Source organism: Trachemys scripta, chromosome 11, assembly GCF_013100865.1.
Source record: "Trachemys scripta elegans isolate TJP31775 chromosome 11, CAS_Tse_1.0, whole genome shotgun sequence".
In the NCBI taxonomy this organism is placed as follows: domain Eukaryota; kingdom Metazoa; phylum Chordata; order Testudines; family Emydidae; genus Trachemys; species Trachemys scripta.
Window position 1 is genome coordinate 59,761,679 of NC_048308.1, and position 26,774 is coordinate 59,788,452.

At 39.4% G+C, this 26,774-nt stretch overlaps 1 protein-coding gene across 3 annotated transcripts in view; it reads left to right on the top strand.

The window, feature by feature from the left end:
* ZDBF2 (zinc finger DBF-type containing 2) overlaps positions 1-26,774 on the top strand; it is a 41,625-nt gene that overhangs the window by 6,056 nt on the left and 8,795 nt on the right. Inside the window, exons 1-6 of one of the 3 annotated variants that reach the window (XM_034786471.1) lie at positions 3,925-5,380; positions 7,522-7,643; positions 11,218-11,269; positions 11,837-11,888; positions 17,769-17,874; positions 19,298-19,425. In XM_034786471.1, the coding sequence (XP_034642362.1) occupies positions 7,587-7,643; positions 11,218-11,269; positions 11,837-11,888; positions 17,769-17,874; positions 19,298-19,425 (395 nt within the window). In that variant the 5' untranslated portion in view covers positions 3,925-5,380; positions 7,522-7,586. Of the gene's footprint in view, positions 1-3,924; positions 5,381-7,521; positions 7,644-11,217; positions 11,270-11,836; positions 11,889-17,768; positions 17,875-19,297; positions 19,426-26,774 lie in introns of those variants that run through there. The other 2 variants (XM_034786470.1, XM_034786472.1) reach the window with 2 other exon arrangements.

A 26,774-nucleotide genomic window follows, 5' to 3' on the forward strand; every position in this document is an offset into this window, starting at 1 on the left:
GGCCCCGGCCGAGCCCTCCCGATTTTCCTGGACATGCCCGGCTTTTGGGGATTTCCCCCCGGACAGGGATTTGAGCCCCCAAAAGCCGGACATGTCCGGGAAAATCCGGACGTATGGTAACCCTAGCTGCACCTCACTTGCCTGCCCTCAAACGCCACTGTGGGTATGCTCTGTCCTGAGCTAGGGGCACTTAGGGTATGTCTTCACTACCCGCCGGATCGGCGGGTAGTAATCGATCTAGCGGGGATCGATATATCGCGTCTCGTTAAGATGCGATATATTGATCCTCGAATGCGCTCCCCGTCGACTCCGGAACTCCACCAGAGCGAGCGGCGGTAGTGCAGTCGACGGGGGAGCTGCAGCCGTCAATCCTGTGCCTTGTGGACCCCAGGTCATTTGATCTAAGATACTTTGACTTCAGCTACATCGATTCCTCCGCCCCTCTTTCCCCCCAGTGTAGACCAGCCCTATGTTACACTTGCACGTGCAGTGCTGGATTGAGAGTCCTTACTCCTGGACTCTGTTTTACTTCTGCAACACCCAAGACATTTACTCATCTGTGTGTGAGTTTCCTGCTCCTAAACAATATTTCCTTATTTCAGAGGTGTGTTGTGAGGCTTAATGTTGGTTAAACAGACCAAGATACCCCAATCGAAGTTGCTATACAACTACAAAATGTGTGTTGAATATTTGTTCATAGTAGATGTAATTCCCCACCTTGACTGCTCTCCACACCCAGTTCAGTCTACCACCACCACCAAAACCTTAGCTTTTTCTCTTCCACCCTGCTTTTGTTCCCTTCCATGTAAAGCATAGGCCATCCCTTTTATGGGTTTTTCTTCCCTGTGGTTCTAATCTAAAATTAGCCCTCTCCTTCCTACACCACTATCTTTATGTGCATTAAGGCTTTAGTTATCTAGCTGCCCCTGAAACACACACATATTTCTGGGAAAGTCATCTTGTATTTAGTTTGTAGGATTTTTCTCTTACAAATTGCTGGTTCTGAAGTGCCACAAGCACAGACCATTGCCCGGGTTTCTTTGAAAGATAATTCTGGGAGCCAACCAGCACTCTCGCAGCCGATAGCCAGATTATATTGCAGTTATCATAATGGGCGCACAAAACCAAGTATTCTAGTACCTAAAACCAAGGTAAGTATTTTACTGAACAAATAAAAGACAAGTTTCTGTCTCCAGAAGTTTGCATTCTGTATGTTAGACATGAAGCATTAACTCAGGGCAGTGAACAAAAGGGAGTGATGAGTGTAAAGTGAGACGAGTTAGGTGTGCATTTTGGTGGTTATTTTATTACTTGTTTTTAACTTGCTGGTAGAACAACATGGTAGAAATAAGTTTATGGATTTTAACGAGAAGAGGGTGTTAGGTTAGGGAGTTGGGAGGTTGTTTCATGCATAGGGGATGGCCTGGCATTGGGAGGGGGATGGAAGCAAAGGGGGGAAGAGGCACCCTTGGGAAACAGAGGGGTGAGATGAGATAAGATCAGAGATGTAGGCTGGAACTGAATGATATAAGTCCATAAATTAAGAATAAGAGTGAACAGTAAAATGGGTAGCTAGTAGAGGGATCCAAAACATGTGTGACCAAGACGTGTTGTGAGCAAGAGGTAGAAAGATAGACTTTAGTAACAGTAGATTTCTGCCAAAATTGTTAAGCACAATTATTGGATCTCCTCTCTTGGAAACCACTTGACTGTATAAAAAAAAAAAAAAAAAAAAAAAAAAATTTTGCTTAATCTGTAAACTTTGGCACAGGGACTCCTTATTGTGTTTTTACAGCACCTAGCACAAAGGGGTGTGGTCCATGATTAGGGCTCCTAGGAACTACAGTAATACAAATAATAGTGGTGGTAGTAGTAGTAATACTGTTGGAGGGTGGTGGGTCCCTTGTAAGAGAGATTTTTCCTCCATTTCTCCTTGGTTTCCTACATGACACTGGCTTTCTCAACTGGAGGATCAAGAGAGGTAGTTCTGAGGTGTCCTAGCTGAAATACCAGATTTCAATTTTCATAGAAACCATAAAAATGGAAGGGATCTTCAGAGTGTGAAACCATTCACACTACTCTGGCTCCTTTGGGTAATGTTGATTGCTAATTTGGTTCCTGAACCACTGAGGTTTGAGTATCACTGACCTAGACCATCCTTGATAGCAGTTGTCAAACCAGTTCTTGAAAAACTCCAATTATGGGGTTTCCAGAACCTTCTTTGGATGCCTGTCCCAGTGCTTAACTGTTTTTATAGTTGAAAAGTTTTTCCTAATGTCCAACCTAAATCTCCCTTGCTGATTACTTCTTGTCCTACCTTTGGTGGACCTGGAGAACAATTGATCATTGTCTTTTTTTATAACAGACCTTCACATAAAGTTTAAGACTGGTATCAGGTCTTTCCTTAGCCTTCTTTTCGCAAGACTAAAGATTTTTTTAACCTTTCTTTGTAGGTCAGGTTTTCTAAACCTTTTAAAATTTTTGTTGCTCTGCTCTGGACTCTCCAGTTTGTCCACATGTTATTAAAGTGTGGTGCCCAAAACTGGACACAGTACTCCAGTGGAGGCCTGACTGGCGCTGAGTGTATCGGGACAGTTGCTGTCTGTGTCTTACATAGGATCCTTCTGTTAATACACCCCAGAATATTAGCCTTTTTGCAATTGCATCACATTGTTGACTCATATTCAGTTTGTGATCCACTATAACCCCCCAGATCCTTTTCAGCAGTACTACTGCCTACCCAGATATTTTCCATTTTGCATCTGATTTTTCCCTTGCCCAATACCCTTTTTTTTTATTTAATTTCACCTTGTTTATTTCAGACCAGTTCTATTCTAATTCTGTCCCTCAAAGTGCTAGCAACCCCTCCCAGTTTGATGTCATCCTCAGGTTTTATAAGCATACCCTCCATTCCATTATCTAAGTCATTAATGAAAATATTAAATCGTACAAGATCCAGGATGGAACCCTGCAGGATCCCACTAGATACGTTTTCCCAACTTGACAGCAAACCATTTGGTAACTACTAGTTTTGCACTTTGTAGTAATTTCTTCCAGGCTACCTTTTCCTAGTTTGCTTATAAGACTGTCTGAAGCTTTACTAAAATCAAGATATATCACACTACATCTTCCCCCTATTCACTAGGCCAAAAGAAGGAAATTAGATTGGTTTGACAAGATTTTGACAATTCCATGGTGGCTATTACTTATAACCCTATTATCCTTGAGGCACTTCCAAATTGATTGTTTAATCCAGTGGTTCTTAACCTTTACTGCAGCCTGCACCCCTTTGGTTCTCAAAATATGTTCTCGCACCCCTTACCAAAAAATCAAAATATGTTCTCGCACCCATTATCAAAAATCAAAATATTTTGTATTTGCAATAATCGTTAAAAAAATGTATAATGTTAATAAATACATAGGTTTGACAAAACAAAGTAGTTGTACTTACGTGCCTGTGCTTAATTTGTGTTTTTGGTGATTTACCTTCTAAAAAAATCTGGCATGTCTTGCCCCCCCCAGAAAGGGCATCTCGCACCCACCGGGAGTGTGTGCACCCCAGGTTAAGAACCACTGGTTTAATCATTTGTTCCAGTATCTTTTGAGATATCAAAGTTCGGCTGACTGGTCTATAACTCCTCAGGTCCTCTTTGTTCCCCTTTTTAAAGATAAGGTACTATGTTTTCCCTTCTCTAGTTCTCCGGGACTTCTGTTTATAGAACCTGTTCTTTTTGCCTTTTATGCCCCTTTGCTATGTGTAACTCATTTTGTGTCTTAGCTTTTCTGATTTTGTTCCTCCATGTTTGTGCTATTTTGCTGTACTTGTCCTTAGCAGTTTGTCCATGTTTCCACTTTCTGTAAGATTCCTTTTTGATTTTCAAGTCATTAAAGAGTTCCTGATGGAGCCATATTAGCCTCATTATTCTTCATGTCTTTCCTTTGAATTGGGGTAGTTTGCTGTTGCACCTTTAATATTGTCTCCTTGAGAAACTGCCCGCTCTCCTGAATTCCTTTTTTCCCCTTAGATTTTCTTCCTATGGAACCTGTTCTCTGAGTTTCTTAAAATCTGCTTTATTGAAGTCCATTGTCATTATTCTGTTGCTCTCACTCTTTCCTTTTCTTAGAATTATGAACTCTTATCATTTTATTATCACTTCCACCCAAATTGTTTTCAGCCTTCAGATTCACAACCAATTCCTCCCTGTTAGTCAGAATCAAGTCTAAAATCGCTGTCCCCAAGTAATTTCCTCTATCTTCTGAAACACAAAGTCGTCCCCAACACATTATAAGAACTTACTGGACATTTTGTGTTTTGGCATATTATTTTTCTAACACATGTCTGGATAGTTGAAGTCCCCCATTACTACCAGGTCTTGCATTTTGGATATTTCTGTTATGTGTGCTAAAAGTGCCTTATCCATTTTCTCCTCCTGATTTGATGGTCTATCATAGACCCCCCCCCCCTACCATGACATCACCCCTGTTTTGTCACCTTTTTATCTTCACCCAGAGACTTTCATCTGATCTGCCTCTCACCCACCTTCTGGACCTCAGAACAAGTGTATATATTCTTGATGTATACAACACTTCCTCCCTTGTCAGTCATTTTGATCATCATCTCCCCTTTGCCCCTTTTTGTTTCTAATTTATCTGTTGCAGGGAAGGCTGAAAGGAGTCTCTAGAGTTTCTTTGATGCCTATGACATTTTCATGTGCTATCGAAATGAGAGTGCTGATTTGTTAAAAAAATGTATATTTTTCTTGCCTTATGGTCATCTTTCTTTTGGTCTCCTGTCAGGTCTCATTAGCTGCACTTGTTCAGGACTCTGTACAGTTTTTCATGCTCAGTGACTGCTGTGTGCCATGTAATTCAATAAAACTAAACAAGAAGTATCTCTCTCTAACTGCAAGAGACAGCTACAGTAGCCTATGGGTTATAAATCTGCCAAATCAACCATTCTCAGTTGATGCCAGTCATTACTATGTTTGCAACATAATACAAATGTTTTACAATGTTGAAATATTATTTTAAAGGAAAATTATACACATGTAATTTATTTTTAAGCAGTAATTGGTATATTGTACTACAATTACATTGAGCTATTTCAAGTTTAGAGATTCCTTAACTGAACAAGAGTTGTTCTTACAAAGTCTGTGGATAAAAGAACCTATTATAAAAAAAAATAGATCAAATGAAGAAATACCTTTTGACTTAGCTAAATTAGAAATTAAATGAGACTGCATTATCAAACTCATGAGGATTTGTGCTCCTTTCGCTGTGTCTAGATTTTGTTTAGGGGCCAAACAAGGCATCTAAGCACGAGCTTTCCCTTGCTCTACTGAACTGAGACCTGAGCATACTTTCAGCCTTTAGGACGGTGGTAAGCAATCAGGGTTTAAGTGTTTTAATTTGCCTACCAATATCCTTAAACATTTTTCTTGTCTTAGGGATATATTTGTCTCTCATGCTTCAACTATATACAGCAGAATCTTGGCAAACAATCTCCTCTGAAACTGATATTTCTCTGACAGCTATTAGGGGTGCTTGAGGCCTTACAAATTTACACCCTACCCTTTGTGAGTGAGAACATCTGGTCCATGACACTCCCTTGCAGCGTGAAAAGTGAGAGATAAGAGCCACACTGGACTTAACTCAGTATACCTAAGGCCTAATCCTGCACTTTATGTATGTTGACTTCAATGGTGTTACTTAAAGTTAAGCATTAGAGCTGGTCTGGAATTTTTTGATGAATTTTTTTTGTCAGAAAATGCCAATTCATTGAAACTTTGCGGAATTGTATCTAGATGAAAATTTCATTGGGAAGGTTTCTCAGGTCCACAATGGAATTTCTGGTCAGAGAGAGAGAGAGATATTGACTCTCCCAGAATAGCCAAAAGCCCAGTGGTTAGGGCACTCACCTGTGGGAAACCCAAGCTTAAGTCTCTGCTCTGGCTGATTCAGAGCGGGAACTTGAATTTGAGTCTTCCATATCCAGGTGTGTGCTCTAAACACTGGGCTAATGGCTATTCTGGGGTAGGTCTTTCTGTGCAACAAATTTTGAAGGGTCTAGTTTTTGTTCCAATATAGAATGAAATCAGACATCAAAACCTTGACACTTTCTGCAAACTGGAATTCTTGTTTTCAAGCCAACCCTATTAAGCATGTGTTGAATTCTTTGCAAGATTAAGGTCTACATGTGTAACGTGCATAATTATATGTAAGTTTTGTATGCAGCGTCATTCATCCCATCACTGCACTCATGCATGATAGTCACATTATTTGTTTGCTCAGGAATGTCCGAAGACAATATTTGGGCTTGATCCTATACCTACTGAAGCCAGTCGCAAAGCTCCTGTTGGTTTTATTAGTGCAGGATCATGCTCATTAACAAGACTAACTGAAGTCCGAATTAAGGCACTTTTTTATTGCTGTGCCTGCCCACCCTGTACTGGCTTTAGACAAGGCTATTATCAGCTCACTTTTGAGTGCAATTAAAAAAATCACAAGCACATTAACAAATGTGTGGAAAAAGTTGCATGGACGATGCCCAAACAGAGGGAAGATACTCAGTATATACAGAACAGTGAGAGGAAAAATACAAAAAAAAAAAAAAAAAATCCATGTAGACTAAAGAGCCTCTATATAAAATGTGTAATGGTACAGGTTTCTTATTGGAGTGTAGATGCATCTCCTCCAATTGTAAGAACAGAGACTGGGGGAGGGGGCAAGAGAGAAAAAATGCGCAAATTTAAAGTGATCCTTATACAGTTTTCATGAGAGCAAAAAGATCTTTATATAAAGTAGGTATGAAATCAAGAGTTTGTCATGCTGCAGTCAAATATATAACTGGCCTAGTGAGCTGAGCACAGTTCTGGGAATCAGCAAGTCCTGAGCTTTGAGCTTGGCTTTGATGCTTTTTCTGTGTCCATAGGCAAATAACTCTCTCTGCCACTGTTTCCCCATTTGTAACATAGGGCTAAATACCTCACTCTGGTGTTAAAATGGTTAATTTAATAACACTTTCAAAGTGCTTTGAACATCTAAAGTGCAGTGAGAGGGCCAGTTAATTTACTGTATGGTTTACACAATATGAGCAGAAGAAGTGATTCTTCAAAGCATGTTGGTGGCTTTATCCGTAACAATCATCTCAAGGCATAATTTGCTTTATATTTAGGAACTGAATTTCATTAACTGATAGACATTTAAATGCATGAACATTAACATCCTAATAGTATATGTTGAATAGGGACTATGAGAAGAGGAGTGAGATCATCATACGAGAAAGTGCTGGGAATGCTAAGGAATATATAAAAAGCTGTCAAAGTTTAGTAAGGAATCTCTGTCAAAATTAATTTCTTAAACAAAAATGTTAATTGGCTGCTTTAAAAAGAGCGTTGTCCATCTTGTGGACCAACTTGCTGGCAGATGGATTCTATGTAGACTGAAACCTTTTCTCCTTTAGAATATAGAACAAACACATCAGTAGCTAGCTAAAAAGACCCTTAATTTCATTATTACCAGGTTGCCAGTGGAGATGAGAGTGGGTGAGTGTCCTGTGCAGAAAATGGCCTCCTGTCTGAGATCTAATGTTCGACAGCCTTGAAATCAGCTTTTGGTGGGGGCCAAAGGTTGGCAGCACCAAGGTTAGTACCTGAAAGATTATTTAAAGTTTCAATTGCAGCATTGTAAAGCTAATGTGGGACACTTTGGAGCTCTTTTGTATTCCCTGACACTAAAACATGAAGTTGGATGTTTTTGCAGAGCCATGCTTCTGTCTAGGTCAGCTTGTGCATCAGGAGATAATGCTGAGCAATAAAGATGGCTTTTCCAGCCTGGATGGTTATCATATTTGTTCTGTTTCATTCATGGCTTCTACTAAATAGGTTTTTGGTCTGTGTTTTAAGTGTAGCTGAAGCCATTAAGCCATTAAATGAATTTGGCAGGGACATTGCATAGACCTACTAATGTAGTTTAAGATCTGGATAGGATAATGTTTATCTATTATGAAAGGAGGAGACATTTCCTGATCTAATGTACAAAACCAAAGTGCAAATGTTCCTCTCCATAGAAATCTTTAGTAAAAGGAGAAAGATTTATACAATTTAAAACTGCCCAGTTTGTGACTGTGATGGGGTGTGCTGGAGGCCTTACAGTCCTATCACACCCTGTCCCAGAAAGGAGCAGTGAAGGTGGGTCCTCCAGGCCTGCCTAGAGTGCCTGTAGGGAAGCAGCCAATCAGAATGGAGGAGTGTCAGCTAAAAGAAGCTGCAGGGTGTGAGCAGCTCAGTTGCTGGCTGGGACCAAAAGGGTGAGGCAGACTTGGAAGGCTGTGAAACTCTCCAAGTGAGGAGGCCTGAAAGAGACCCTACTTAAGCAGGGAACAGACAGAGAATTTTACCCCTGAGGTAATGGTAAAGTAGAAGCGGCTACGTGGGAAGTGGCCCAGGGAATAAAAGCAGCAACTATTACAGGGAGTACCATGTGGCTGCTATTTAGAGGGACCCTGGGTCAGGACCCAGAATAGTGTGTGGGCACAGATCCCCCCTCCGCCCACTGTCAGAGTGGCCAAAGCCCCAAGAAGGGGACAAGTTTCATTTAAAAGCCCAAGTGAAAGGCAGGACTTAGAGTCTCCAGGGAAGATGTCCTGGGGGCACTACTCTATAACAGGGTAGGGACCGACTTAAAGCTAGCCTAGAAGGGGCTGAGAACTGAGCCCAGAGACAGGGCTGGAGACATTACCAAGGGCACAGGGACGGGCCCCGTTGGACCTTTTACCCCAGAAGAAGTTCGTTCATGCGTTTGATCGTGTGACTTAGCTGGAGTCACTGAAGACTTGCCTGACAAAGACAACAGCCGACAGGGGGCACCACGAAAAAAGAGAGAGTGCAGGTTCATGCTCACCCATCAGGAGGCGCTCACAAGAGGTGAGTGTGCACTGTCACAATGACCAAAGCACTAGATTTTTGGGGGTGGTTTTTTGCTTCCCTGGCAGATAATTTTCTTCTGACTAATCTGGCCTGCTGCATGCAAAGCCCGCATCTGCAGCTCTCTAGGTTTGGGTTGATTAAGAAGTCTTCATACAATGACTGGGCCCTTGGATAGTGGATAGTATGTGGCATTTATAGAATAATCTAATGAAACAGGAATTTGTTTTGATCATGAAGATTCAGTTGATATTAAATTATCCTTATCTGAAACAGTATTGTGTTTTCTCAGTGTTGTCATTTCCTTGGGGCTCAGCCATGCTGACATTGAGAATGGGGTAAAAGCCAAGACTATGCTTTTCATATTTGTTTTCAAGGAAGTGCATGACCAGGTATAATACCAGACTCCAAATCTAGCTAAATTGGACTTAGTGTTGACTGTTTCACTCATGGAAGGGTAAAAAACTTTATAAAAATGCTGTAGCTATTAAACAACCAGGAAATACAAACTCTGTGCTGAACTTAAAATAAATCAAACATTCACAAACGTACAAATACACAGTTATGGTACCAAAATAATTTTCATCCTGCCCCCGAAGCCAATACCCCCAGCTTCTTTTTCCTGCCTTCTATACCTACTTATTTTTGGATTAACCACTTTTTCCTTGAGGCCTTAAGAAGTCTTCAAGCTACCCCTAAAAAAACCACTTTATGGAAACAGTGACCATAGCAATGCCTTCGATATTTTCCTCAGATGGACTTTATGGCTATGGAGATGTTGAATTTCATAGAATCATAGAATATCAGAGTTGGAAGGGACCTCAAGAGGTCATCTAGTCCAGCCCCCTACTCAAAGCAGGACCAATTCCCAGCTAAATCATCCCAGCCAGGGCTTTGTCAAGCCGGGCCTTAAAAACCTCCAAGGAAGGAGACTCCACCACCTCCCTAGGTAACGCATTCCAGTGTTTCACCACCCTCCTAGTGAAATAGTTTTTCCTGATATCCAACCTGGACCTCCCCCACTGCAACTTGAGACCATTGCTCCTTGTTCTGTCATCTGCCACCACTGAGAACAGCTGAGCTCCATCCTCTTTGGAACCCCCCTTCAGGTAGTTGAAGGCTGCTATCAAATCCCCCCTCATTCTTCTCTTCTGGAGACTAAACAATCCCAGTTCCCTCAGCCTCTCCTCATAAGTCATGTGCTCCAGACCCCTAATCATTTTTGTTGCCCTCCGCTGGACTCTTTCCAATTTTTCCACATCCTTCTTGTAGTGTGGGGCCCAAAACTGGACACAGTATTCCAGGTGAGGCCTCACCAGTGTCGAATAAAGGGGAACGATCACGTCCCTCGATCTTCTGGCAATGCCCCTACTTATACAGCCCAAAATGTCGTTAGCCTTCTTGGCAACAAGAGCACACTGTTGACTCATATCCAGCTTCTCGTCCACTGTGACCCCTAGGTCCTTTTCTGCAGAACTGCTACCTAGCCATTCGGTCCCTAGTCTATAGCAGTGCATGGGATTCTTCTGTCCTAAGTGCAGGACTCTGCACTTGTCCTTGTTGAACCTCATCAGGTTTTTTTTGGCCCAATCCTCTTAATTTGTCTAGGTCCCTCTGTATCCAATCCAATTTTTTTTTAATAATGGAGATATCCCATCTCCTACAACTGGAAGGGACCTTGAAAGGTCATCAAGTCCAGCCCCCGCCTTCACTAGCAGGACCAAGTACTGATTTTGCCCCAGATCCCCAAGTGGCCCCCTCAAGGATTGAACTCACAACCCTGGGTTTAGCAGGCCAATGCTCAAACCACTGAGCTATCCCTCCCCCCAAAATTTGGGGAAAGCAGTGTTTATAGTATCAAAAACATGTACTGCTGAATATTGGTTTCATAACTGGTTTCAGATATACACAGTCCCGAAAGCAAATGCAATTCTTCATCACCATATTAGCCTTTGGTCTTTTCATGCAAGTGCTGTAATTTCATAACCTGGGTCCAGGAGATTTCTATAGTATATCTATTTGTGCTAGCTCTGCATCTAATACTACTGGTTAAAGTCACAGTAATGAAGTGGGGAATGACTGGCTTTTGTATGCTATATTCTAAGCAGAAATGTGTGAAATCAGTCTTGATCAGTCTAAGTATAACCGTAAAAAAGGAGATGATACAATCATTGAACAAGTAAGATCAAGGCATGCTTCTTGGATTTGCAGAGAGCTGAAACAATGGCTCACAAACTCAACCCTAAAAGATGGAATTTGAAATGATAACATTGTTTTTGTATTTGGTTTATAGATGTTTGACAGGAGCAAGCCAACTGATGAAGCTTCTGCTGCTTCAGCACAAGGTAAGCAACTTAATTATTAAAACAAAAATACTGACATTCAAAACACAAAAAAAGCATCTATTTTAACTAAAAATATGTCAATTCCCATTGTTGTTTTAGTTGGGTTAGTAGTTTTATCAATTCCTGTTCTAAATTCATAGAATCCTAGACGTCAAGGATAGACGAAAGACTGTTTAAATTATTAATTCAACTTCCTTGTAGGTGCAATGAATTGTTTTATAGTGAACTGTTAAACAGCTGCTGCGTTTTACCCCAGAGGTGACTGCATTATTGTGACAGGTGAAGTGATTTCAGCATACAGGGCCTAACCTTGGTCCCGATTAATTCAATAGAAAAATTCCAATGATGTCAACTGTAAAAAGATAAGGCTTATAGTTTATGCAGCTCTTTGGGGGTGACTGATTCTGTATAAATGCAAGTTTTCCTAAATTTAATCAATTCTACTTTTGTCGTCCTATAAAACACATTATTTTTGACACTGACAATTTAGTGCATAGGTAACAATGACCAGTTTTGATTTCTTCTGCCTGGTTTTCTATCTCTGCTTTTTTTTTTTTTTTTAAATAGGCATAGAAAGACGAGGTATCGAAGAATCCCTACGACAGGAGAGCAGTAGCAGGTGAGTTAGATGATATAATTAGCATCAAACTTTATTGCTTACACTAAATAAACTAGGGAGAATCTAGCTTTTGACATTAAATTTGACCCCATAAAACTGATGATGATGCAATATTTTCAACTGTACGGTTAATGGTCTCTTTATCCTGTGTATAGGTATCACTAAACACGTACATTGCAGTTGTGCCCTTTGATCCCTCCTTAATATCAGCAGTGGGATTGAAGGTCAAAAATTTCATTTTTGGCTTCAGAATTCCAGAGAACCTGAAAAAAACCCAGCAGCCAACTAGCCCAAAGTTGTTTTTCAAGATTAGCAGAAGGTTTAAATGTGACTTCAATTCCTGTTACCCTCTCTTTATATTAAAAAAATAATCATGTAGACTGGCCATGGGTTTTGATGGCATTTACCTGTGGCTACATTAAAAAGATCCTTGATTTTTTTAAAAGTACTTCCTAATAAGAATTTTATATAGAAATGCTGACATTGCTGGGATGGAGTTGTTTCATTTCTGAAGTTAAAAAAAAATCTATCCCTTTTGCTGCTACTTTCGTCTCCCTTGCTCTCCCCACCTCCTCATCCCTAGCTTTTGTCATCCTTTTTCGGCTCTCATTCTCTCTCCTCCTCTCTATTCTCCTTTTCAGTTTAATTCTCAAGTACAGCTACATCTCTTCTGTCTCCATTTTCAGCTCAGACCTCCCATCTGTCTCCTCTGTTCAAAACTGTTGTATCATTGCTGACTCTGTGCTCTCTGTTCCCATATCTCTCAGGTCTGTAGATCTGTCTGTCACTTCTTCTGCAGGGCTGCCTGTGCATATCATTACCTCGGCTTCAGTGCTTATCCAGGCCTTCATTTTCTTTTGCTTGGATTATTGTTGTTTCCTTCTCTGTGGCCTCCCCAAATCCCAGCTTCTTTTCTCCAGCACGTGGTCATGGTAAATGTAGGTACTAGTTACATAGGGAAAAATTGGAGAGAGCTCTCGTAGGCCAAATTTAAGCTGCTAGGTAAGAGAGGAAGGTCCAGGATCTCTTCGATAGCATGCTCTCAAATCCTTCCACACACAGGGCCAGAAAGACAGGCAGGACTTTAGGGTCTCAATGTGTGGATGAGATGATGGTGTAGGGAGGCAGGTTTTAGGTTTATTAGGAACTGGGGAATCTTTTGGTAAAGGAGAAGCCTGTGCAGGCAGGATGAGCTCCACCTAAACCAAAATGGAACCAGATTGCTGGCGTGTAAAATTAAAAAGGTTGTAGAGGATTTTTTAAACTAAGGACTGGGGGAAAGATGACAGGTGCAGAGGTGCATGCGATTCAGGCAGAGAAATCCCTAAGGGATGAGTTTATTAAAGGAGAAACTCTGTGTACTAGTAAAGAGGATAGGAAAGAAGCTGGGTAAAGTACAGGTAGAAGCAAGTGAGGAACAGTCAAACATCAGAGTCCAATTTAAATATAACAAATGAAGGCAAGCAAGTGAATATTGACAAAATGTACAGGTGCTTATATGCTAGAAGCTGAACACTAGGATGGATGAACTAGTGTGCCTGGCATTAAAAGAATATTGAGCATCACAGAAACTTGATGGAATGAGAATGAACAATGGGACATGGTAATATCAGGGTACAAAATATTTAGGAATGTCAGAGTAGGTTGTGCTGGTGGAGGAGTGGCACTTTGTGAAATAAGGCATAAAGTCAAATAAAGCAAAAATCTTGAATGAACTAAATTACCATAAAATCTCTCTAGATGGCAATTCCATGCTTGAACAATAGGAGTAGGACCATACTACCGACCACCTGACCAGGATGATGACCGTGATTGTGAAATGCTGAGGGAGATTAGAGAGGCTACAAAGGCAGAAAACACAATAATGGGGGATTTCGGCTCTCCTCATATTGACTAGGCTTATGTCATCTCAGAAAGGGATACAGAGATACAATTTCTACGACCATTAATGACTGCTTCTTGGAGCAACTTGTCCTGGAACCCACAAGGGGAAAGGTAATTCTTGATTTAGTCCTAAGTGGCGCACAGGATCTGGTCAAGAGGTAAATCTAGCTGAACCACTCAGTAATAGTGACTGTAATGTAATTAAATTAAACCTCTGTGTAGGAGGGGGAAATGCCCAAAAAACCTACCAGGGTGGCATTTTAACCTCAAAAAGGGGAACTACAAAAAAGGGAGTAGCTAGTTTAATGGAAATTAAAAGGAGCAGTCACAAGGATGAAATGCTTGCAAACTGCATGGCAAATATTTAAAACACCATAATAGAACTGAGACTAAATGTTTACCCCAGATAACAGTAAGAGGATCAAAAATGCAATCATGGCTAAACAGCAGAGGAAAAGAGGCGGTTAGAGTCAAAAAGATATCTTTTTGAAAATTGGAAGTCAGATCCTGGTGAGGAAAATAGAAAGGAGTATAAACTCTGACAAGGAAAGTGTAAAATTATACTAAGGCAGGCCGAGAAAGAACTTGAAGTGTGACTAGCTAAAGAGACAAAAAGTAACAGCGAATTTTTGTTTGAGTGCATCAGAAGCTGGAAGCCTGCCAAACCATCAATGGAGTTACTGGACGAGGTGCTAAAGGAGCACTCAAGGAAGACAAAGCCATTGTAGGGAAGCTAAATGATTTCTTTCCACCCCTCTTCACAATACAGGATGTGGGGGAGATCCCCATACCTAAGCCATTCTTTTTAGGTGATATATCCAAGAAACTGTTCCAGGCTGAGGTGTCAATAGAGGGGTTTTTTTGAATAAATTGATAAATTAAGCAGTAATAAGTTACCAGGGCCAGATGATATTCACCTAAGAGTTCTGAATGAACTCAAATGTAAAATTGCAAAACTACTAACAGTGATATGTAACCTATTGCTTAAAGCAGCCTCTGCACCAGATGACTGGTGGATATCTAATGTAACAGATTTTTTTTTAAAAGGTTCTGGAGGTTATTTTGGCGATTATGGGCTGGTAAGCTGAACATCAGTACTAGGCAAATTGGTTGAAGCTGTAGTAAAGAACAGAATTATCAGATACATAGATAAATATGATGTGTTGGTGAAGAGTCAACATGGTTTTTGTAAAGGGAAAGCACGCCTTACCAATCTATTAGAATTCTTTGAGTTTGTCAACAAGCATGTGGACAAAGGTGATCCAGTGAACATAGTGTACTTGGACTTTCAGAAAGCCTTTGAGAAGGTTCCTCACCAAAAGCTCTTAAGCAAACTAAGCAGTCATGGGATAAGAGGGAGCATCCTCTCATGGATCAGTAACAGGTTAAAAGATAGGAGACAAAGGGTAGAAATAAATGGTCAATCTTCATAATGGAGAGAGGCAAGTAGCGGTGTCCTCCAAGGATCTGTACTAGGACTTGTGCTGTTCATCATATTCATAAATTATCTGGAAAAAGAGGTGAAAAGTGAGGTGGCAAAATTTGCAGATGATACAGAATTACTCAAGATAGTTAAGTCCAGAGCTGCATGCAAAGAGTTACAAAGGGATCACACAAAACTGGTGACTGTGTAACAAAAAGGCAAATAAAATTCAATGTTGATAAGTGAAAGTAATGCACATTGGAAAACATAATCCCAATTATACATATAAAATGATGTTTTCTTAATTACCTGTTACCACTCAAGAAAGAGATCTTGGAGTCATAATGGATAGTTTTCTGTAAACATCTGCTCAATTTACAGAAGCAGTGAAAAAAGCTAACAATGTTAGGAGCCATTAGGAAAGTGATAGATAATAAGTCAGAAAATATCATAATGCCACTATATAAATTCATGGTACGCCCACACCTTGAATAGTATGTGCAGTTCGGGTTACTCAGTCTTAAAAAAGATACATTAGAATTGGCCCAGGTGCAGAGAAGAGCAACAAAAATGATTAGAGGGATGGAACAGCTTCCATATTAAGGGAGATTAAAAAGAATGAGATTTTTCATTTTAGAAAAGAGACAGCTAAGTGGAGATATGATACTGGTCTATAAAATCATGAATGGTATGGAGAAACTGAATAGTGAAGTGTTATTTACCCCTTCATATAACACAAGAACCATGGGGTCAACCCAATGAAGTTAACAGGTAGCAGGTTTAAAACAAAAGAAAATACTTCCTCACACAACTCTGTCAACTTGTAGAACTTGTTGGCAGGGGTTGTTGTGAAGGCCAAAAGTGTAACTGGGTTCAAAAAAGAATTAGGTTCATGGAGGATAGGTCCATCAATGGCTATTAGCCAAGATGCTCTGGGAACGCAACTCCATCCCCCAGGGGTCCCTAAGAACTCCATCTGCCAGAAATTGGGACTAGATTACAGGGAAGGGATCACTCAAAATTGCCATATATTGTTCGTTCTCTCTGGCACTGGCCACTATCAGAAGACAGCATACTAGGCTAGGTGGGCCATTGGTCTGACCTAGTATGGCCGTTCTTATGTTGTTTTCTTACATTCCTTAAACAACTCCATTGGCTTCCCATTCATTGTACAGTTCAGTTCAAAATTGTCTTTCTTTTTAATTAAAATCCTTCAAGGGCTCACTGCAGCCTATCTTATGGGACCAGGTCTTTTTATTCCCCTCTGAACTGGCTGCCTCCACGTCTTGCTGCACATTCTTGCCACTGTCACTGTCAGAAGCCCTCCTCTGCAGTTGCTGGCTGCACCAGTGTTCTGATATTGCTTCTCTTCATCAATTCTCCATCTCATTTCAATCTCTTCTGAAAATGTATCTTTCCCTACTTCTATCTCTTGATTTTTTTCTCTCTGCTATTATTTAACTCCCTAAACCAGGGCTTCTCAAACTTTTTTATAGTGTGGACCACATATAAGTCGAGATTTTTGTCTGGCAGACACTGTCCTTTCCTCCTCTTTACTCTTTCTCTTCATTCTTCCCTTCTCGCCACATTTTCTCCCCTTCTCTTCCTTGTCCTCTCTCTTGTTTAAGTCTTTAGAAGGTGCTTGATGGCACTTCTGCAGATTAAAAGTAAACTGCAAATGTTCAGAAATTGCAGTGGCAAGATGGGTATTCAACACAGAATTAATTTTAAACATTTTTTTCATTTTTTCACGCTCCCACACAGCTACATCCTGTGCATTCGTTTGGTTTTTCTCCTCAATAGTGTTCCTACTCTTCAGGAGAAGTACGGTTTTCACTTCCCACAGCATGGCAGTCATTTTGACATATAAATCTAAATCATATCAACTTCCTTGACATTTATACGATGGAAAATATTCAGGAGTTGGTTTAATCTGCTTCATTAAAAAATATCTTTATTAAAAATATCTTTTGTGACCTGACAGCAGTCAGCACTTACATTTCAAGTTACAGTTCAAGTTACATTTCATAGTTATTTTTGGGTGATGATTTCATCTCTTATTATCTTTTATTTCTTTAATTTTGATAATTATGATCTCTGGCCAATACCGTATATAAATAGTGGGGTTATGACTATAAACTTGTTGTACACACCTGTGAGTCCCTCCGAAATCTGCATGGTTATATAGGTTCTTCAAGGCAGAAAGAGTGCTTTCTGATGGTAATTTCTGTAGCCCCTGCAATCTTTTTGCAAAACTTCCCTGCAGTATTCTGAAGGAAGTTTCTTTTTTTTTTTAATTGTATTCATAATACCATGAGTGCTTGCGAGAATATGGTGAATTCTTGATATACATGACTGGCTTCCTTTTTAGGTTTGCATATGATATTCAGGAAAAACTTCAACACTTCAGCACCATGAATCCATCTAAACGATTATGCTTGAATATGAAAAAGAATACATTTTTGATAGTATGTCTTAATGTTTTATTAAACACCTGAAATATAATAGATTTATAAGTCTGATTTTTCTCACTGAAAACTACTAGTAATATCAGTAAACTTTTCTCCTGTCAGTGTAAGCATACGAGGGCCAGAGCAGGTTGGACCTGGGTTATCCAGTGTGCAAAATAGACAAGGCTATTGCAACTGCTGCCACGTGCACTACAGCAATCTTGAACAGGTAAGACATTTGGAGCAGAGTAGGAAATTGGAAATGGGGAGCTTGATTTCGTCTGTTTTTCCTCTCTAATTCTCACAGTATTATGTCCTGTATTAAGAGATGGTTGAAATAACAGGCACTCAGTAGTGTTGCCTGACCAGCTTGTTCAACTGTGTCAATCACTAATACTGAGCATCTTTTTTTTAAAGTCAATACTGAATGGAACATAACCATTTTGATAGCTTTTTCTATCATGGATGGTTACATCATAGGAATCTATCATATTATGTGCTTATTAGGCTCCAATTACCTTAGTATCTGAGCACCTCCCAGATTTTTAAAAATAGAAATATCCATTTCTCTTTTTTTTCCCCTTCCTTCTTAGGCTGTAGGAGAAGTTGCTTGATTAGTTTGGGGGTGTTTTAAAAATATATGTGTGAGAGAGAGAGAAACTGACTGAAGAAAAGCTAAGTGAAAGAAATGAGTTGTGAATTTCCTTCTGAAAGCGGTGAAACCTGTGACCATTCTTTTGTGACCATGGGTTCCATAGTCTTGGTCCAGCTCCTGTGATACAGTCATGTACTGTTGGTAGACAGTCTCATTACGTGGAGTATAGCAGTTGTAGAGTGAAAGGTCGTCTGTCAGGTAACTCATTCCAGACAAGGACAGAGACCTTGCAATAAGCTCTGTGTTTAATGGGGAGCCCAGTGCAAAGAGTGGAGCAGAGGGGTGATTGTTCTCTTCAGCCTGCGTTGCTAAGCTTTGTTTTGCACCTATTAAGCTTTTTCAAGGGCAATGTCTTCATTCCTAGGATCACTATGTAATATGAGATAGCAGTATGAGTATGTTCAATATATAAACTGCACTGCACATCCTAAGGACATGAGTATTTGATATTCTTTCTCCTGTTCTTTAACTCTACCATGGTCTGAAAGTGTTTGTTGTCTTGTGGACCAATGATAATCAAATAGCAGGAATCTGTTTTGTCTTCATCTGGTTCTGTATTGGGCTACAGATAATTTAAAGGTGTGTTCCCGTTGGGTTATGGGTTTATATTTCCTAAACATCTGAAGTTCAAGAAGTTATTTTTCCCATCATCATTTGTAGAGACTCTGTACCAAGCACAACAGATGCTGTAAGATGTATGCACGCTTTTGGAAGCTGTTAATTACACTTCAGTTCATCAAGATGCTTAACACATGCCTAACTTTGAGTGCATGAATAGTCCTAATGACTTACCCCTTGGCTTTAAAGTTAGGCACGTGCTGAAGTAACCATCCTGAATGAGGTTCTTAAAGACTTAGAGGAGGAGGAAAAATGTTTTTTCAACATCTTTCATTGCAACATGGAGAATTTTAAACTTAGAAAATGAAAGCCACCTTCCTGGAAAGATCCCTGAGTCAGTCAGGATACCAAGCTAGTGATCTGTTTTCTGTCTTTTCAGCATGTTTTCAGTTCCCAGCACAGACATTTCACCATGTACTGCAGGAATCGCACAGGTACCACCACCCTGATGGAGCGTTTCCTGCAAGATGTTCTGCAACATCATCCCCACAGATACCATGACAACAGGTATAACATACAGTTTGTTTTTATCTATGTGTTGGTATAATGCATATATGGTTCAGCTTAGCTGTAGAAATATAAAACTTCAACTACATTCTTCCCATTTTTAAGGTAGAAACTTCCACACTGAAGCAACTTTAAAAGAAAAGACTATTTACAAAGAAGGAATAGGAGTGGCTAGTATTTTATGTATTCCCTTTGCATTTATTTCAGATCTTTCTGTTTTATCACTTTATTTAATTATTTTAATATAATCATCATGGTAGCATAATGGCCTGTGACATTAAATGAAAACAAGCACCATATTAAACTAACAGACCACACACTTACAAACCTTACCTCGTGTACATCAACTGAATACATACTAGACTGACAGTAAATTTTTGATGCATTTGTTGAAAGAGTTCAGACATATGCCTTTTTGATGATGATTAAGATAATTTGTGGATTATGTAAACTGAATTTTTACATGTCAGTGTTATTATCTGAATGTAGGAACTGTAAGGGTAATGGGATATTTACATAAACAATCCCAACTGGCTTCTTCAGTACTTGTTAATGCTTAGGTTTTGTATAGTACGTGTGTGTGTGTGTGTGTGTGTGTGTGTGTGTGTGTTTAAATTGCTAGAACTATATTAACTATAAGGTATTTTGTGTAAGATTATCAGACTAGCCAGCTGAAAGGAAACCAAACAGGCTTCACTCCTGATTAAGTCTCCAGTAGGTGCTTAGATACCACAGTGTTGGGCACAGTATAAGAACATCAATAATATTGTACCTTAATACCCACCGTTCTACATTCCAGAGAGCCAGCACCTTAATGCCAACCTCTCTGCTCTTCCTTAAGACAACTTTCTTTTGTAGAGAAAGTTATGTCCCCAAATAATACATTCAGATGAAGTGCTAGAAGAGAGCTGGTAAGGAGTCAGTCTGTCTTGTCAGGAATCGGTCAAGTTGATATTAGAAGAGGATATGACAGAACAATCTTTCAGGCTTGTCCTTGTCAAATTAACTGGGACATGCACACATCAGCATAAATAAAAAGTACTAGTTCGAAAATGCTTTCCATTTTCTCACGAAGAAAATACACGAAGAACTTTAAGGCAACATCCGAATGGACATGTGTTTGATGAGCTGATGAAAATGCAAGATTCGTACATTTGGGGAACAAAATGTACTTGGTAGAAAGAAGCAGTTCCCATTAAGTTGCAGAAATAAAAGAGTGGGATGGGAGAAATAATGGAAAAATTAGTTGAGTGGCTGTGGAAGAACACAGGCCCAAATATAGATGGTGTGGGTGCAGTGACCCAAAGAAGAAAAAGAAATAAGTGCATTGCTTTAAGTACAATTGTGCTCTTCAAAGAGACTATGTAAAAATGGCAGATTATTAACTTTCAGATCAGAGAGTGAGGTGGATACATTCTTTAAAATGAACCAGATTGTTTGCAAAGTTCCAGTCAGTTACACCCATAGACACCCAATAAAGACACTGAACTTGTATAGGCAACATTGAAAGCACAGTGTGAAAATAATGTGGTTGCATGGATATGTCTGGGGCTGATTTGGCTTACAGAACTTGTACTACTGATGATGTGTGTGAGAAGGAAGAACCCAACATGACTTTTGGATCCTAGGATGAGTTTCCAAGGATGATAGCTATACAAACCATCTTTTTACTTAAGTCCTGAAATTTTGTCATTAATTATAATAATTCTGGGAATTCTCAATGTTCATACAAATATCTAGTCCTCTTTTGAATCTTTCTATGATCTTGGCCTAAGTGTGTTTGTGGCAGTGAATTCCACTGTCATAAATATGTATTGTTTTATCATTTTTAATTTCCTGCCCTTTATTTTCATTTTCTATCCCCTTGTTCTTGAGCTACGTGGCAGGGAGAATAGAAACTTCCAATGTACCTTCTCTAGACCATTTATTATTTTATATACGTTTATTATGTATCTCCTTATTCATCTCCTTTTCAAGGTAAATGATCCCAACTTTTTCATTCTCTCTTCATATGAGGTTTTCATGTCCTCAGTCATCCTCAGAACCCTATTGAATTCTGCAACATCCTTTTTGTGATGGGGTGACCAGTATCAATGATCCAGATGAGGCTGTATCATATAAAGGCATTCATAATATTTTCTGTATTATACTCCATTCCATTTCATATGCATCCTAACAGCTTAGCTTTGTTTGTTGTGTGTTGAGTAGAGGTCTCCATTGAGCTGTCTATAGTGAATCTGCGGTCCCTTTTCTGAGCTGATACAGTTCATTTAGAATCTTATATGGTGTATGAGTAGTTTAATTTTTTCCCTTCCAATTTGCATGACTTTGCATTTATCAAAATTGAACTTCATTTGCCATTGAGGTCCCCATTCACTTAGTTTGTTTAAGTCTCTCTGAAACTCCTTTCAGTCCTCTATAGACTTGTGAATTGTGAAAGAGTGTACTCAACATTTGGCATGCTCCCCGCAGCTGCATGTAGCATAGCAGACTTGTTCCCCGTCTGGTGCCCCCTGTTGATGGTAGTCTTTCCTTGTAATTCAGCCAGGTCACGTTAAAATCCACCCCTTCTGGGATAAGTGTCCCACAAATAATCCAGTGCTTTTACAAAAGGTCTTCGGCTTTGACTCTGAACCCTGTAGGCCTTGTGCTCTCTAGGCTCAGGGTTTTGAGTATCCTTATCCCCTTATATTAGGAGTGCTTCACACCACCTTCCCCTGGTGGCTAGTAAGGAAACCCAAGGCCTCCCATTTCTGGGTTCCAGACCTGGGATCCTGTAGTGAGCAGGCAAGATCTGTCTATTCATATCTATCCCTGGGCTTCTTCCTACCGTAACCTTTTAGTAGGCCTTCTCCCCACAGCCTCACGGTATTCACCCTCCCCTGGAATCCTCCAACAAAATCCCAAACTAAAAACATAAACTTAAACCAACTTCCTCCCTCCTCAGGCTTGGCCTTTCATGCCACCTATTCTTCTGCAGGCTTCCAGCTTCCAATATACTTCAAGACTCTCTTGTTTATTTTTACATCTTCAGCTATTTGCTCTTCAAAATCCTTTTTGTCCCTTTTAATTTCTTTCTTGTATATTGCCTACTGTTCCTATTTATTGGCTTCACTAGGGTTAGATTTACAAATTTTGAAGGATCTCTTTTTGGCTTAACTACCCTCTTGAACCTTGTTATTTAGCCATATTGGTTTGCTCTCCTTCCTTCCTTGTAATGTTTTTTTAATGTTTATATGAATAATATACAGACGTTGTATGCACATACACACACTAACTCAGTGCACATTATAGTACACATTTTATATGTCTGTTCCCCTAGAGGGGAACATGGCACATTTAGATAATGTGTTACACAAATGCTTTGTAGATGTGTATGTGTATAATATAGAGACATGCATGAATGAACACACACTCACACCGCATAACACATTAACTAGATGTGTCATGTTCCCCTTGAGCAGCTGATTCGGATATTTGCTTTACATCCATGAACCATGTTTGCGGATCAGATGCGGATACAAATTTTGTATACGCGCAGGGCTCTAAAGATAAGACCTGTAAGTTGTAATTTTGCAATTTAATGGCCAAGCTCAGCCAGTATACTGACTGAGCCTTAACTATGAAGCCACTACAGTGCTTCCGTAATAATCAACTCCTGGGGTGAAACAAACATCTTTTATGTTTTAGTGTAATCACATCATTCACATGTGAAACAACCAAGAATCAGTGAGTAGGTCACCCTAATGAGTGAAGACTAAAATAGTATTTCACCCCGGCAACTGATATATATTATTTATAAGAAGATAGTGAAAGTGTTTTATTACTTTGTTTTAGCCATTATGATTTTCTTACATGTTGCATTGATGGAAGGAGGAATATTTCTGAAGAATGTTCCACACTATTGACAGTGTTTTCTTTCAAAGGGACAATGGAATAATCCCTATACTGTGGGATGCTGTCACAGATCTGTAACATTCTAACCGGCTGATGTTCCAGTGTTGTAGAGCACTAATTTGTGGTTTGAAATTGATTTCCTCGTGTATAAAGGGAATAGCTCAGAATAAAGAAATGATGTTGACATAATGCATATAACACTTTGTTTATATTTACAACCCTTTAATGTTTATCTATCTGAAAAATTGCATTTATTTATTACTTGTGCAGTCCATGTATATACATATAGTTCCTGTGTGCCTATGTGTATTCTGTTGTGTGTGGACACACACTTATATTCCTGTCCAGCTATTTACAATATAAAGACATGAGTGAAATTATTTGCTTCCTTTGCACAAGTGCTTGATAACCACAGGCTACTCGAGCTGCAACGCTGCAACATTACACTAAGCTTTCCTGCAGCATAGCGCTACCAATCAAATGCAGTGGAGCTAGCTCAAGAAGGAGCGGGCAGATTTTCTTTTCTGGTTTTGCTGTCCCCAAAATAAAATTTTATAAACCGTTCTTCCCCATTGCTCTGGTAGGTCAGAGTACTGTTAATCACGGTGATAAGGATTCTTGGCACCAGGAGTGCTTCTGGGAATAGTGCTGCAGTCTCTTGTAAGCAGAAGATTCTCCAGGTCTTTCCTCCCCCTCATACACTGTATTTACATTCACAGACTGAAAGCTAAAAATACATATTTAAAGAATGTTTAGGTTTTCATGAAATTAAAAATTCAAACTTTAATTCATGATGTCCTGGGGAAAGAATGATGTGAGTTTAGGACAGAATGCGAGGTTGAACTATTATCCACCCTACATTTTATTTAAATTCAGAGTTAAAAAACAAAAAACCCAAACATCAACATTAAGGTTTCCATGACATTCATTTGTTTAATTCACTGTATTCTGAGGAAAAAATAGTGTAAGTTAAGGACATTTTGTGAGTGTGAACTTTGATAGTCTGACTTTGGCTGGTTTGTGTTACAACCTCATACTATCCATCCATTTACTTACTTTTACTATGCTCATTAGCATTATTTAATTATAGTACATATGTATTAACTTTGTCAAAGCTGTGTAATTTTAATTTTAAAAAAAGCTAATGAAAGTTTAAAATCTGTTACTTCCTTTATAAGCCAGTATATTAAATAAACAAATTTACTATCCTGATAGTACTAGACTTTTTTAAAAGCATAAATATATCACACTTTACAGATTGCGTTAGTTTAGTTTTTATTAATGTAGTGTTTGTCATAGGCCACTGCACATAATACAGTAGAGACAAATTTTAAATCGACAACTCAAAAAAACAGATACAAATTTTAGAAATACAAATCAATATATAAGATTAACCCTTCCCTAACATCACACCACTAAAATGATATACAAAACCAAGAGAAATATATTAGAACACGATTTCCTTTTGGTCAGAAGTAGCCTCACTTTCACATATTTTCATATTTTTATGGCTGACCAGACAAATAAGGCAGCAGTCCATATAACTTGACAACTTTCACTGGATAGCAAGTATTCAAATTTCTGAGCTGATATGGTAAAAGGTATCTGCTCCAGGAATGGAAATATCCATTTATTTCTTGGGGAGCAGTACAGGTTACAATATCATAAATAGTGTAAAGTATCAGAGGGGTAACTGTGTTAGTCTGTATCCACAAAAGCAACAAGGAGTCTGATGGCATCTTAAAGATTAACAGATTTATTTGTGCATAAGCTTTCGTGGGTAACCCCCCACACACACACACACCTCTTCCGATGCATGGAGTGAAAATTACAGATACAAGCATAAATATATCAGAGGGGTAGCCGTGTTAGTCTGAATCTGTAAAAAGCAACAGAGGGTCCTGTTTCAGAGTAGCAGCTGTGTTAGTCTGTATCCACAAAAAGAACAGGAGTACTTGTGGCACCTTAGAGACTAACAAATTTATTAGAGCATAAGCTTTCGTGGGTAAGAGGTAAGCTCCCAATACTTCTGTTAGTCTTAAAGGTACCACAAGCATAAATATATATACTGGCACATGAAGAAAAGGGACTTGCCTTACAAGTGGAGAACCAGTGTTGACAAGGCCAATTCAGTCAGGATGGATGTAGTCCACGCCTAATAATTGAGGAGGAGGTGTCAATACCAAGAGAGGGAAAATGGCTTTTGTAGTGAGCCAGCCACTCCCAGTCCCTGTTCAAGCCCAAATTAATGGTGTTAAGTTTGCAAATGAATTGTAGCTCTGCAGTTTCTCTTTGAAGTCTGTTTTTGAAGTTTTTTTTATTGAAGGTTGGCTACTTCTAAATCTATTATTGAATGTCCAGGGAGATTGAAGTGTTCTCCTTCTGGCTTTTGTATGTTACCATTCCTGATGTCTGATTTATGTCCATTTATTCTTTTAAGTAGAGACTGTCCGGTTTGGCCAATGTACATGGCAGAGGGGCATTGCTGGCACATGATGGCATATATCACATTAGTAGATGTGCAGGTGAATGAGCCCCTGATGGTGTGGCTGATGTGGTTGGGTCTTCTGATGGTGTCACTAGAGATGGGGATAGAGTAGGCAACGGGGTTTGTTACAGGGATTAGTTCCTGGGTTAGTGTTTCTGTGGTGTGTAGTTGCTGGTGAGTATTTGCTTCAGATTTGGGGGCTGTCTGTAAGCGAGGACTGGCTTGCCTCCCAAGGCCTGTGAGAGTGTAGTACGCCTTCAACCTGGCCAGACCTGCATGGACAAAGACTCTTACGTCTCTCCATACCAGCCTACCTCCCTCCAAATAGGCTCTTTGCATATTACAAATTAATATGTATTACTTAACTAGTCAGTATTACCAGTTCCTTTAGATCTTCTACTGTCCCAGGTAGATATGCATTTCAGTACTGTAAGTTTTTGTTGCTTTTGGACATGCACCTTTGTTAGTAGTAGGCCTTGCTGACCATGTAAGGGCCAAATGCACTCCTTACTTGGGCAAAACTCTTGAGTTTGCTGTTATAAGGAGTGAAGGATTGATCTGTGGATCCATATTTAGCATTTTAAAAGTAGATTTAAAAAAAAATTGATAAAATGATTAATTCATTAGAAGTATACGCACCTATTTGTGAGGTGTATCTATTACTGTACGTGTTAAAATCTTTATAAATGCTTAGATTAAAGAAATTGCATGTTTCTAAACAGGATAATTAGACTTTGTTTTTTAATGAATTAATGGCATGTACTTTTTTAGTTTTAAAATTGAAACACTTTTGAGCTAGCTAAACATTTTGATTGTTACATAAAAATATAATTTTGAAAAAATAGCCAAACCGAATGTTTTACTGTTGAAGGCAATAGTTCTCCCACGCTGAGAATTTGTCTGCCAACTTTAAATCAGCAAACGTGTTAATGTCTGTATTGGAGTAAATCCTTAAGGTGGGACT